Source organism: Diadema setosum, chromosome 11, assembly GCF_964275005.1.
Source record: "Diadema setosum chromosome 11, eeDiaSeto1, whole genome shotgun sequence".
NCBI lineage: Eukaryota > Metazoa > Echinodermata > Echinoidea > Diadematoida > Diadematidae > Diadema > Diadema setosum.
In genome coordinates this window covers 22752167-22767614 of record NC_092695.1, presented here as the reverse complement: position 1 = coordinate 22767614, position 15448 = coordinate 22752167, and the positions used below count along the sequence as shown (strand labels likewise).

The 15448-nt window shown below is 39.4% G+C and overlaps 1 protein-coding gene across 1 annotated transcript in view; it reads right to left on the bottom strand.

The window, feature by feature from the left end:
* The window catches only part of LOC140235180 (protocadherin Fat 4-like), a 109887-nt gene that overhangs the window by 21381 nt on the left and 73058 nt on the right, over positions 1–15448 (bottom strand). The window contains exon 5 of the mRNA XM_072315216.1: positions 2762–2936. Coding sequence (XP_072171317.1) covers positions 2762–2936 — 175 coding nt within the window. The remainder of the gene's footprint in view (positions 1–2761; positions 2937–15448) is intronic.

Here is a 15448-nt window from a genome sequence, read left to right as displayed (position 1 = left end):
TAATAAGGTAGTAGATAAGATCTGAATGAAATCAGGAAGTGTCATTATTTCTATTACTAGTATTATTGTCATTATAATTACCACCATTACCATTATCAAATGATTTGTCAGTATTTATGAATGAAAAGGGCAAGGCTCGACTATGCAAACAAGTGTGAGTTCAGTTAACAGGAACTCATATGTTGGGGTAACATCAGTAACAATATTTTACAGAATGACAAGTGTTGGAGTCCACACAGCAATGAAATTCAAGGGCAGTGTCTTTTATTGTTTTCATGTAGTAGTCCTCCTTTGGTGAGCCTTTCTGCTGTCAACTCAAATATTTGTCTGCAGATGACAACATTATCCAAATCCTTCGTGTCAAACTGAAAGTGAATTGCCCTTTTGTGCAGCATTTATAAGTTAAATCCTGAGATATTATTTAAAGCTCATCAAATAGTTGGGAATCTTCTAGTCGATTTCAGACTGAAGGCTCATGTAAAGATTTTGATGTAAACATGCACATTATGCGGTCGTGAAGGGATCACTGTGACAATTGACATGTCTCAGCTAATAGGCGTATTTCTCTTTCCAGACAACTGCATTACTTCAAAGAAAAAGTCATTTTGGTTCAAGGTATCAGTGTATCAATTTGTCTGCAAGAGCAACTGGCAGGCTTTTTTAAAGTCCAAAGTTGTTTGTTTTGAAGTTCTTTAACCTCCCCCTTCCCCCTTCAGAGGATTTTTACTTATGTGGGATGCCGTGTGTACATCTGAAAGTGGCACTCCTTCTATAGGTGCAACCAGTGTCAAGGCATACTGTAATCTGCACCAAAACAATTACAAATGTGACAGCCCCCTTGGCACTTATCAGAATCTAGGAGGCTGCAAATCCTATCTGATCCCTGCATGTCACGACACTGTGGTACACGGAGGACAAGGTCTCCCACATAAGCCTTTACACGCATGCCGGTGAAGCGAGTCGCATGATGCATAAATCAAGAGGATCACTTTCTTTTGTCAAACAGCCAAGGATGCCGAATAAAGAAGAAGATCGCACCACGCAACATCCGTAAACTGTTTGCGAGGAATTTGTAGGATCGGTGTAGGGAGTCACGTTGAGATTATTTGTGTCATACCAGTGCTAGGCTATGTATTCTGTGCTAACAACAGCAAATGTGTATTGACAAATTTTCAAATTGTTGGCAACTTTTACTATCACAAATCTCACTATTTCATTATCTTTAGCCGAAATGTTTGAACATGTTTGTGATTATGTACATGACATGTGTATTTCAGCAGCAGCCACTGTAAGGAATTGATTGATGAGGTCTCTATCCCACAATCCTGAATTAGTTATGTAGATGGATTCACTCTTTTTCTGTGGTAATTTAACAACAACATGCTTCTGCAGAAGAGATTACCCTCCCCAACACCCACAGCAGTAAGATCATGCATCACTTGCAGAGCGCCAGAATAGGCGTGTCTTCATCAGCCCGAAGTTCAAACTAGCGGGACATTTTGCGGTCTTAGAAAATAGCCCGATACAGCGAATGTGCGTCTTCATCAGCTCGAACAGCCCGCTTCGGGAAATTAGTCCGAAAATTGACGCATGCGCACTTTGCAATATTACTCTGCCTGGCTCGCGGTTCGAAAGTGGATTTCCCCGCTCAAAATCTCCTATATCACCGTATGTACAATTCTACAACCAGGGAGGTGAGCAGTACAGCAAATTCTCTCCAAAGGGATATTAATAACGCTACTCTTTCTTCTGTCCAGTGAGGCATCTTATATGAAATTAACGAATTGCAATGTTTAAACAAATCCAAAATGCACACAATCTGCAAGAATCTTCAGCTAAGGTATGAATAGAGTGGACCAGAAGAAGAAGTTAAAAAAAAAAAAAAAAAAAAAAACAGCTAGCATGCACGGCACTGAGTTTTAATAGGGAGGTGAGAGAAATAACCTCCCTGGTTTTAAAGATGACAACAACAGTAGGCCTATAGTACACACATGTGATCCTTGAATACACCGTGCGTGTAATGTACTATACACAATCACTAGCTGCTTGTACATGCGCTTTCCATTGCCAGCTGGCTAACCAGAAGCGTGGAGGGATCGAGAAAATTTCGGGCTGATGGAGACGCACCCAAGATAGCGCGCTATTTCACGAATTAGCGCTCTAGTTGACGAACTAGACCAAGATTTTGGGGGAAATTTTCCCGATCAAATAGCGCGCTATCTGCGTCTTCACTTCACAGATAGCGCGCTATTTTGACATCGGACTAGTTTGGTAACCGCAAGATAGCGCGCTATCTTGAAACTTCGGGCTGATGAAGTCACGCCTAATGGCACTACTTCCTCAGACTTTATATGGAGTTGATAATGCCCTTCTGTGTGTCAGCTGGTGATGTAATTGATGTAATAATAAATGATTTCCCTTATCAAAGAGGGACACCATTCTGTTGTCATTCTCCTAAATATTCCACATCTGATTGACAAGTTGGACACAAAGTGAACTCAAAGGGTTATATGAAGGAGTTTCAATTCAAATTGGAGGTAAAGGTTGAATATGAAAAGAGGGTTTGTATTACACAACTTTGTTTATGTGCATACTGTTTCTTGCTTGTTCTTGGTTAGAAATAAAAAATTGTGCACACTGAAAGCAATGAAGCTTGATGAATTTTATCAGTCTGCACAATTCACTTCCTTCTACTATAAAACTTGTCCCAACTTTGTTCTGCAAGCTTTCAGGCAAGTTAAGTAGTGGTGGACAAACCTACCTGAGATCAGCCGTAGCATCAACATCAGTGGCAGTAACCTGGACCACAAATGTGTCAGGACTGGCATCTTCAGATATCGTCGCTCTGTACATGTCGGAGACAAACACTGGATCATGATCGTTGTCATCTTCCACTGTCAGGACCACAATTGAGGTTGCTTGGTGAGATGGAGTACCTGGCAAGATACAAAAGTTTGAAAGCATTATATTTTTAATGAAAAGTATGTTGATGAGGTATCATGGAATACAAATAAAAAGCTGGTATCTTCATTTTCAGCTGTAATTTAACAGACATGAGTCTGATGTTTCAACAATTACACATTTTCTCATTCAAGTGAATAGTGAGCTTTACATCTGCGAAGTGAATGCTAAGACACAGCCTCCCGGGTTGAACAATGGAGACAGCTGCCTCACGCAAGTGCAGAACACCATTTTTAGCCTAATAGCGTCGTCTTTAGCGTTCACGCCGCAGATCTAAAGTTTGTTAATACTCAGCAACATCTTATCATTGACGCATTAGAAGGTGCAAAACAATGCATTTAGCAGCAATGCGTAACTAATTAAAATGAAATGATGTGGCACAGTGAGAACATGATGGAAAAAATTACCCGATTCCTCACAGATTTAATTGAAATTTCAGGAATTCAATATCAATTGTAACATAAGTGAGAAACCAGAGAGTGACCTTGGAAAAGAACAAAGACCTTCAGTGGACAAATCTCAAAGCCATGATTAGAGTCAGCTTATGTTACATACACAGATGTATTTTCCTTCTTGACCTTGTGTGAGAATAGACGGGGAACTCGATATTTACTTCTCATTCTAACATTGCCCATGTAAAGATCACAGTGTACATGCCTCATCAGAATCCAGATAAACGTGACAACACTGAAGAGCAAGAGACAACGTGTCCCAGGCGGCATGGAGTGAAAAATATAAAAGGAAAATGTACCATCAAGCTGCAGGTTCCAGCTCATTACCGCTGTGTGGAGCTGATGCACAATGGATGAATGAGGGCCAATCACCACCAGTGGCTACCCTCCGATCAATTTGCCCCAGATCCCGGCCTGGCACTAGTGCGTTTTCAATGAGGCTCTCGCCGTTATGAATGGCCAACCAGGAGCACTCACATATTTACTGATCACATTGGATATGACAAGCAGATAGGAATTCCACATGTGGTGGGTCGTTTTCATATATGCGCGGCAAATTGCCATGGTAATATCGGTCCTGCAGCGCCATGGGTCTTCCCTTTTTCTGCCGTCTGGATTGGCTCTTATTGAGGGTCTTTTTTTTTTTCTTTTTTTAATCTAGCAAATACATGGGAGGTTCATCACCATAACAACTGAATGATGCCACTTGGGAGAGTCAGTGCCCTGCCCTGCGCTACAGTTTAAGTCTGCCATGTAGGCCCTACATGCTTTTTCTTAAACACCAAAGCAAAGACATTCCCAACAGGAAGTGCTATAGTGCCAGTACTTCACAGTTATCTGAAGTAGCTGAATACAGGAGAGAAAAATTAAAAGTACAGTAGTCATTGGTTGAAATCATTTCAGCTGCCAGAGATGAAAGCTTCAATATATCTACTGCAATATAGTGCATGGTTGTACAAATGTGAAATGTTTTTACTCAACATGATTGTGACTATTCTTTCTGCTACTGAAATATTCTTATGAACATTATATGAATCTGTACATCAGTTACTGAAAAAAAACATTGCACTCTGAGAGAGTTCAAATAGGTTAATCTAAATCACTCAAGAAACATGACATTTTTCCCCAGCTGTGTCTTGGCCTACTTTAAATAAATGAGCTCATTAACTCACTTTCATCTCAGACACCTGCTGTTTTTGAACATCGAAACCAGATGACAGACGATTTACTCTGACATTCCCAACTCCTTGGCTGTGTAGCATCCTGTCAGTGTAATCTACATTGTTTTGTGAACAGCTTCATTCTGGGACAAGGCAGGGCTCCTTGATTCACCGAGGTATTTCTCATTCCGACATGCAACCCTAATGCCACGTCAATTTGTCTACCAGGCTGGCACAAACCACAAAGGAATTGTCAGCAAATACCAAAAGCATGTAGCAAATGGCACTGAACTTTCTCTCCCTCTCTGATCATATCCATAAAGTTCCCCCCTCTCCCGCCCACTCACTATGAACCCCCTCCTTTTCCTGGTCCTCTTTTCCCCTTTTTTTCCCTACACCATTTCCCATTTCCTTCGTTCATCACCTTCTAACTCGTCTTTACATCCCCACACTGTTTCTGCACTCTTTAACCAAGTCCTCGGCATATATCAATCACTTGCCACACGTAATGAAAGCAAACACAGCCCCACCAACTTTGAATGGCCTAGACTGAAATGAAAACACTTGGCCGTTTTAATTCTCAGGCATATCTCTCCCCGATATTACTGAAATGTCCTTGGAGCTATTTAGGCAATACCTCATTAAAGGTGGAAGTCTCTCCATTTATCAGACTGATCTGGTATATATACATCCCCTATTGCATTCATGCAGTATTATTTCTGGTACATTACAGGCCATGTGCTTTGAACCTGGCCCGACCCTGAAGTATGCATAATCCATCTGACCTTTAACATTGACCTCGACACTGGGAAGCAACATAAAAGTAGATGATGAGAGTAGAGAAGCCACGGCTCACACGTACGCCAAAGGTCTGGCGGGTTGCACATACAATGTCAAGGAGTTCTCTACTCTACAGACATAGGTGGATGACAGGAGTCTTTGTGATGTACGTATTGGTCAGGACTGGCTCTAATTTCACGTTGAATGGCAAGAAACTATGGATCTTTGAAAGAGAATACCCCAAGTAATTTTGCCCAGTTTTAACAGAACTGCAATTACATGTAACAGATAGCTTCTAAAAAAGTTGTGCTAAAATTTTTGTCAGCCCTCTGCATCTAAATATGTGGAAAAAAAGTTAAAGCTGTTCTTTTAAATTCTAAAGACTGTTTGAGTAATTTATCTGTTTAATGACAGAATACAAGGCTAGCAAAACAAAGGGGTTTTTCACAATCATAGGTAAGAGGATTGATGTAGAAATGATGCTGAGTTAGAAGACAAGTATATGAGACAATAATCTCAATAATCATATCAAGTGGATATTGTTTTTAGTAAATACAAAATATCAATATCAATATCTTTTTCTTAGAAATAAATATAATTACATTCTATTATTTCTAAAGCATATACTGTAGCTTGCATGTTTTGCAATTCCATGTAATTTTTTTGCTTTTAAACTTTATCGTGAATGTTTGCATTATTTATTTTTGCTCTCTAGAACAAATTCAATGGGGGGGGGGGGAGGGGGACTACTGGAAATAAATCTTTCTTACCAAAATGAGATCAGGATTTAATGCGATAACATTCTTCATCTCTGCAATCCCCCCCCCCCCCCATTTTCTGTGCAGGTGGTTTTAGTTACAGAGCATGTGTCAAATATAAGCTCAGATTACAAATGCATTTATAAGCAACAGATGAAAATATTTTTAAAATGAAGTGACAAATGTCAAATGAAGTTGTGCTTAACATCTACCTGTCCTTGTTTGGCAAGCTTAAGACATATTTCAGCCAACCCCCCCCCCCCAAAAAAAAAGGATTTATTTTAATGTTCTAGTAATGTAAAACTTGTTCAATGTTGTATGTCTCTTAACATGAAATGCAGCATGGCAAAAGTAAACCCAATTTCTGATCAAAACTTAGCATAAGGTTTTGCCACATCAAATGTTATTACTCTCTATTACATGAATGCTGTATAATTCCACAAATAAATAATGATACTCTAGCCATGCCTCTATCACGGGTGTTGTATATAAGCTAGCATGTGTGAACTCCATTGCAAAATTTCATAAAAAGGGCTTGCAATTGTGAGTTTCAAACTTCTTTACAGGAACACTACAAGAGGAGTTGATAATTCAGGGGATTACTGATATCACAAGGATTCCATGTTTTAATAGAGAATCACAAGTGTCAATTTTTTAATCAAATCAAAAGGAACTCATCATGTAACAATACATAATCAATGGAAAGTATCACTGATGAAAGTGGATTCATTAAAAACAAATACAGATGTTGCATGTGCCTCGAAGTCAACACTGCATGCCACGGCCCATGAACCCGGCTCTTCAATGTCGAGTCAACTAATACATTAAGGTCAAAGATACAAATTGTCCACGAATATCATCTTGTCAGATTCTTTGCCCTACCCTGGCAAACTAGCGGCATCAAATTCTCCGCATGAGATCCTCATCCTATCCTTCCACATTTCTGGAGATATGTCATGGGATGACAAGTTAGTGTGACATAAGACATCATAAAAATGTCTTCTTTCCAATCACTTATCTACTGCATCACAGATCCACGTGACGATGAGCTTTGAACTTGAACTACAGGGACCTGTACTAAATGGGCTGCACACTCCCCTATACCCCCCCCCCCCAAAAAAAAAGACAAGAAATCCAGGAAAAGAGAACAGGTATTCAAAACACTGAGGTGAAGGAGCAAAAAGAAAAAGAGGAGAAAGAGAATAGAAGTGGGGTGAGATAGGCAATAAGAGGGAGAAAAAAGATAAAAGTTATCATACAGAGCTTTTGTTCTGAGCAAGAAACAGCGAAGAAAAAGAGGGAAGTTATCTCATGGCAGAGCTTTTGTTTTCCGTGAGCACGAAACAGGTAAAGCATCCCCTCTCTGTTTATTTGTGCTGTGGTAGAGAGAGGTTGGAGGTGCCTACGTGTGGAAGTCCTCCCCTCCTACGGAGGCAGGGGAATAGTTGCAGCTGATCTTGTGTCGTCTGTGTCGTCTGCAGTGCTGCGCGGCGATATTTCACTGTCGCTGTGCGGCAGAGACCGTCCCCCTCAAATTTCACTGACGGCTGAATTTCAGAAGTGAACACATTACATGCAAAACACGGTTTCCTGGGGGTTTGGTTTACATGGAACCAGCATACTGAGGGTCATTAGTCGTGAATGACAGAGTGACTAATGCTACCAACGTATCCTTTCTCAGAAGAACACATGCAGAGAGTCTGCAGTAGGTTTTGTGTGGCAATGAGCTAACATGTGGGTTGTTTGTTACGAAGAAGTTCTAATTTCGATTTTCGTTTTAATTTTGATATCTATTCACAAGTACATCAAAACTAATTATGAACTACCGGTACATATGTAGGTCAGCTACCCACAACAATATCATGACAATCTGTCTTTGATTTATCATTAATAATCAATGTAACGTGGGCCCAATTCTGACTGTTTTGTTGTTGTTCTTTTTTTTTTTGTTAAACAGAATATGATGACCTCATCATTTTCATGAGCATACACAATCAAAGCTCAACTTTTAATTCCTGACACAAAGCAAAAAATGAAACACAAAATAAACAGGGAAATGGGATAAATTTGGGCTTATATCGGGTATTACAAATACTTTTACAGTTGATGAAGATGAGATATTGGGAATAACTATTTCAGTCTTTCAACATTCACTCATAAAATATTCTACAGTAACTGTCACATACAGGAATGTCTTGGAACCCAATGCAACACAATCCACACTTACAAAATACTACATAACCTTCTGTTTACTTAAGAGAATGATGCTACAAACACATCCACTACTACAAATCACTCCATGTGCAAATATTTGCTGCTTCAAACCAAGCACACCGTTGCTAGAGCTTTCACGATGTGTGACTGCACTCTTCTGCAAAGCCTCCTGAACGGCTGGTGTCAAAACAGATGTAAAACAAAGACCACTACAGGTCAGCGGAGATGCTGACAAGCATCAAGAACCAATCCTTGCAGTCCTGTCTATTCATTTGCCTTCTTTTAAAACAAATCTGCCCCTCCCCCATCCCATGTTGACCCTACTCTGCAGCGGGTGAGCGAAATTTATGTTTTCGGGGGGGGGGGGTTCTCATTTTGTTTTGTTGTTTTCTCTATCTTGTTTTTTTTTTCTCTTTTCATAAGATGTTGCCAAGGTTGAGGTGTGCACAAGTGGCTTACTTTTGGGAATGATGTATTGGAGAGGCTGTTCTCACTGGATCTTTTCATGTAAACACCAAGCCCTGTGGAACCAAAAATGATAATGATATTTTCAACTAATTTTCTCTCTATCTCCTTCCTCTCTTTCCTTCACCACAATTCTCCTCAAAAGAATGCCATTCTTTTCTGTCATCCTTTTCCTTTTGCTGGTAGTTGGTGTGTGGGAGCAGATACTGTACTACAGACCTAACACACAGGTTGAAAGCAGACACATATTAGATTCAGTCGAGACGCATATATCAAGTACATCGCTAACCACTTAAGTCTTTGACTCAGAGAAAGGAGAGATTCAAAAGACTTGTGTATTCTCCAGCTGGCTGATTTCATGCATGTTGTCTTGCTATTGAATAATTGATCCCTCCTTGTATGGATGCTTGATTTATGCTCACATACATTCAAAGTAACATGTACTCTTACCAAATGATAATACTGTGAACATTTGACCCCCTCAATATCCAAATTTCTTGGTACGAGACCTGCTGACGCACTCTCCTCTAAAGTTTCCAGTGATGAATACTGATTTGCATTTCGCTGGGCAGCCAGTGCCGTACGTCCGTTGCGACCGCAATATGCATAATGACCTACTTGGAAATTCTGGTCACCTCGCCGAGAGCTGGAAATGGAAAGCGCCTCTTTGCTTTGTTTCCCCGCCTGCCCCGTCCCATCTCGTGCAAATGACACGGACAAACTACTATAGCATTTTGTTACCGCAGCGAGACATCTCAAACCAACATCAATTTGTCCTACATGTATCTGGGAGGGTTCTAGTTGCATGTCAATTGGTGCACATCATCAATTTGTGTGCAGAATTGAATGATTTGATAAGTGAACTCTGAAAACACTTTTCATTCTCCATGTAGGCTTTGCTAATTCCTTTTACTTTCAATGAACATTAGTTGCTGCATTTACCTCACTCTTTGCATACATCAGCTATACCTTCATTAGCTTCTTATTTTCTGTTCTTTTTTGTAAATATTCATCAAATTAATGATAAATTGCACTACTCACGGGAACACAAGTGTTTACAGGCATAATTTACCATTTGCAGATGAAACAAAAACCCAGCATTAGTGCTTTAAAATAATTCTAAAATGTGAGTTAGGGATAGAAACAACCACTGTAAAAATTTGAATCAGTAAAATTGATGCTAAATATTGTTAAATATACAAAATGTGAACAATAGTTATAACAAAATTGTGTTCAGATTAAACCGTCTACAGTTATGGTTTATTAAGAAGATACTTAATATCTCCTTAAATTTTAGGCTTTATTGCGAAAATTCTATATGGTAGGATGTTTTGTGGTACAACAGACCTACTCATATGCATCAAATGTGATATTTTGAGCATTTTTTTAAATCACTGCTTCCAAAGGTAAACTAGACCTTTAAGTCTGTTAAACATGCAGTTTATATCAGTGTGCTCCTTACATTCAAATTCAAAATTTTCTTGCATTTCACCCTCTACACTGCACTCTGCTGGCTCAATAAGTCCACTGGTGACCTGAGAAATGAGATTTCTCTTCCTACATGAGGTCTGGCAGCCCACTCATCACAATACCTTGTCCAACAATGTCTAATTTCTCCTACAAAGGGTATTGCCAGCAAGGAATGAAAATCAATTTTCTGCTCCAGTTCAGAACAGTGACCTGTATTGAACGGAGAATTACAAGTTGAAAAGGCAACGGCTATTGCCATTTTTTGTTTGTTTTCATATATGTTTAGATACATTTTCAAAGGCAAACAGACATTTTGTCACCTTGCACTTCTTTCACTGTGTGTGGTAATGAAAATGGAGAATTGTTTAGAAAGACATTTGTTTTAATGCTTGTAATAAACAGGCATTATCACTAGAACACTCTGTTTCAAAACTTAACATCTAATAACATGGCACCAGAAAAGAGGGACATGCTTTGAATATCCTCAAACATTCTATGTCAACAATAAAATGGAGCAGGCTGAAGTGTCATCATTCACACCTGGCAATTCATATCACAGTTGGCTCAGAATACAATATGAAAGCAAAAGCAAGTATAAACATAGGATTCTAAAATATTTTCAAATGTAAGTTCTACAACCTCAAACACGCGAAAGTACAGTATGTGTCTCTTTTGTTGCAGCAACAATAACAAAAAAAAAAAAGAATCAAACTTACTGGCACGCACCAAACTTATTTCATAACAAAGCTATCAATTTTGCCACTTCACCTTCCGACTGTACTTTTCCCTAAAAAGACAATAGCTGTGTTTTCTTTCTCTAGGGGCACTGCACAGTTATCAGAAACTCTGATATAATCTCTTTTAAAGGAAAAGCAAAATTGTGAGAAAAGTACACCGGACTATGTACTCCCTTTTGCAGTACCCTGCCTCGGGATTTAAACTTTTGCAACACTGTTGTTGTAGTAGCAAACCGCTTTGAAGAGCCTTTCCAATATGCCCCAACAAGCCCAACAAATGAACGACACAGAATATTATCTAGAAAACTAATTTAGAATATGTTTGATTTTTTTTTAACAAAAAAAAAAAAAAATGGCTTCAGTCAAGATATCATCAGCTGAGAACCGCAATGGATTCAACACTTCACAGAGTCCACGTGGAGCTGTGGCTTGATAGTGCTCACACACAACTGTACACATCATTACCAATTTGTCAAAAACATGTCCCCCCTAACAGAGTAATGTGTAAGATGCTGAATACATATAATGCTAAAACACTTCAATAGTCCTCCCTCTTCTCCACAAAACTGCCCTGGTAACTGCTACACATTATGAATTGGATCATAAAGATGGGAACTTTTTTTTTTCAACTGTACAAGATATCAATGCAATTTACATGTATGTCTCTACACAATAATACAATCAAGTCAACCTATGATCCCATACTTTGGATACAATGCCAAGTATTTTGCTGAGTCACAGTTCTTGTGTTGTTGCCATTGTTATCTAAAATGCATTAGTTCACATACCAAAACACTCTGAGCATTTCCCCCTCCCCCCTACCCTCCCTTTGAGAACATTTTCATGGGACCGAAACATGGCTTTATGCACTGAATGTGGGGAACAGGTCCATTGCACATAATGGCCCCAGTTGGCGATAAAAGCGGACAAAACACTTAGCAAGGCATGTCAACAGAGGTGTAATTCAGATCCAAAATGGCTTCTTGAACAATTCTCCCAACATGCCCATCCAGGGTCTGCAAGGGCTACTTTCTTGTGTGCAAATCCCATACACAGAATGTTTTCCTTACATAATTACATCGGAAAATGATCATTTTGAACAGTAAACAGCCTCGAAGGACTGTCAGAACACAAGACCATTGAATGCACTAGGAATGCTTCTGCCACAAGGACCAACATCTGCTTCCCAGACTAATGTCGAAATTCAGAATGAAATATCGGATTAATGTCGCTGTAATTACAACTGAGCAGACAATTCATATTGTGCACTGCATCAGCAGGATAAAGCCATATAATTGCACATGGCGCAGGATTAACCTCTGTGAATAAAAGCGACCAAAAATATCCTTCAGGCTTATACTCAGAGGTCATCAAAATTACCCCAAGAGTCAGAGTACAATTTTTTTTTTTTTTTAGGATAACATAGAAACTACCCATCAATGTGATGTGAACAACAAAGCTTGGCCACCTGATGTGTGCCAATGATCTGACCAAAGCTTTGTATAAATGCTCAAGTCATATGTTTGAGACTTGATCCAGGCTGTGCATCTCATATCATTATGTAGCATTCACTAGCCAAATTAAAAAGGAACACTGCAAAGTTATGGGCTCTATTTGAGGAAAAGTTTAACTCCTTCAGTTCTGAACACAATATGTAAACACAATTTTGATAGGATTTGGGATAAATATGGTGGTCCTGAAAGAATCACAACCCAAAGAGAGAGAGAGAGAAGGGGGGGGGGGGGGGGAGATCATCAAGCTTTGAAGCCACATTGTACAAAGTTATAGAAAAGACTATTCAACGAGGTGATCTCACCTCCCTGAACTATTGCAGTATTTGCCGGCCTTTTGAGAATTCTAAAATTATCTGAAAATTATGGGCATTTGAGGATAATCTGACAAAGTCCCCTATTCTGCACCTGGGGTCAAAGCTATAAAGACATGAATTGGTCTTTGACTTGATGTTCATGTTACTCTGCTTTCACAGGAAGTGAAGACTAATAAGTTGAAGGCCCTACGACCATCACAAGCAATTGCTGCACTCATATAGGTGCCAAATGACATCAACCTAATGAAATAATCTGGGAATGACTTTGAGCTGTGAATACAATTGTGTTCACTCAGCTCAAATTATATGTGTTGGACAGTTCTTGACCTGATGCTATTCAGGCAAAGAAACATTTGCTGATATTGTGGAGAACAAATTGTTCCAGTTGTAAGTCTTTTTATCTCCAAAATAATCTTGAGACAGAAAAGAAGTAACAATAATACTTTTATATCCACATAGTATTTTTTTCTCCATTTTTTAGACGTGGTGAAAACCCTCTGAGTGACTAAAATGAGGCAGGGTTGCATGGCATATTTATTGAAATGTCATTTGATGAGATGAGAAGAGAAAAAAGAGTGTACAGGAGCTTTAAAAGAAAGAGAATTAACCCCCCCCCCAAAAAAAAAAAAAAAGAATTATAATAATAATAATGTGCCAATGGATTGAAATAACATATTGGGGATGGATCTACAATATTTTCTTGCATTGCATCCTCTTACTATATCTTGGTAGATGTAAACAGATGAAGAAAAAAAGATATCTTATTCAAGCAGATTATGAGCCCTCACATTCAAATCATGTAAGTTTTACCTGGCAAGAACATTGCTAAAAACCATAAAGTCAAGAAACAATTTTCCTATTGTGAGTCCAGCAGAGTGACTGTTTCACCAACTATATTTCATGCTTTTATAAACATCATTAACAACTCACCCACAGCACAGATTTCAGAGAAATTTGACAGGAGTTGAGAATAGAGACATCTGCAGGAGCATGCACTCCTGGTTGCAAAGGGTGTCAGCTACCACACAATATAAAATCCCACAAGAACACAGACTAAACAACGTGGTAAATTCTTCCATCTAGGCATTCCAAGCTGTGCTTACATCACTGTCACCTGAGGTTTCCTTCGGCTGATTTATGACAATTTTTCAATTTTTGATTGGCACAAGAATTCCCCAGTCTTAAGAAAGGAAAGCCCTGCATCTCCCTTCACTGCCCCCCTTCCCTCCCCTCCCCTCCCCTCCCCTCCCCTCCCTCCTGAGGAACACATGTGAAAAATTACAAAGTTAAAGATAAATGTGCGTAACCCACAAGCTACCGTGAGGTCATTGACCCAGATGCCCATATCACTGCCTCTGGGCTCTCCACGCACATGACTGTCACATCAGCTGAAATATTTGACAGAGCACATAACATCCACAGCTATTGTTACTAGCATTACCAGATTCCTGAACAAAGACACACAGAGTGTATGGTTTGAGAGAAAGCTGCCACTTAATTGCAGCATTCCTTATTGTGGCTGCTGGTGGATGAAGAGATTCTCAATGTTGCTTGGGTATGAGATGCTTTAATATAATTTAAAAAGAATCTGTGGGACCTTGATGTCACTTCACTGGATTCACCTCATCATTCATCTATGCAATATGAAATCACTGATTTGGTTGCTAACTGCATGCATCACATCCACTCCCAAAGTTAAAAGTTTGCATTGTGACTCATCACACACTAATAATTCAAGGGGTGGGAGAAATTGCCACCCCATAGCACCAGGCAGGTACTAGTGTAACCAGGGAGGTGGAAAGAGACCTGAACAAGGTAACATATCATTTTTCATCAAAACCTCATCATTTGATGCATCATTTATCGTGCCACAAGTCAGTACCTCCAGCAGACAACTGCTCAAACCATTAGAGCTCATGCTGTGGGACTACAGCATCATCATCTTTTTACAATACAATGAACAACAGTAATTTTTTAATTTATTTTTGTATCATATATATGTCACACAGCAGGAGGGCAATAAGTTTCTCTGTGAAATCATGGTGATATGAAAGAGTCTGCCTGCCTCTAGAGTATGTCACCTTGGGGTTTTGTTTGGGTCTTTTTTTTCCAGAAGATTTTGCATCATTACAACAACTGATTATCTGTACACTATGGGTAATTTTATTAGAAAACTTCCCAAGAGATTGTGATTGTCAACTATTGCGGATTACACGTGTGCTGTATTCTTTTTTTTTTTCTTCTTATCATTCCATCTTTCTTTCTTTCCTTTTTTTTTTTTTTTTTTTTTTTTTGGTCACTACTGCTCTCTCTTTACCTCTTGGTCTATATTTCAGGGGGAGAGAGAGGGAGATAGAGTGAGAGAGAGAGAAGAAAAGTGAAAGGTAGGGCATCAGAAGAAATCAGAATATGTGCATTTCTTTTCACATCATACTCTCGCTGCTGGTCTGCCCCTGTTCCGAGCCACACGTTCACCATGGGGAATAACCATCACAGCTCTTGAATGCAGGAGTAACAAAGTGGTCCACTTAACACGATACCTCCAAGTCCCTCACCCAACCCCCATCCCCTCTTTTGTTGTCCTCCCGTGGCCTGGAGGAGCAGCCGTCATCAGAGAAATTTC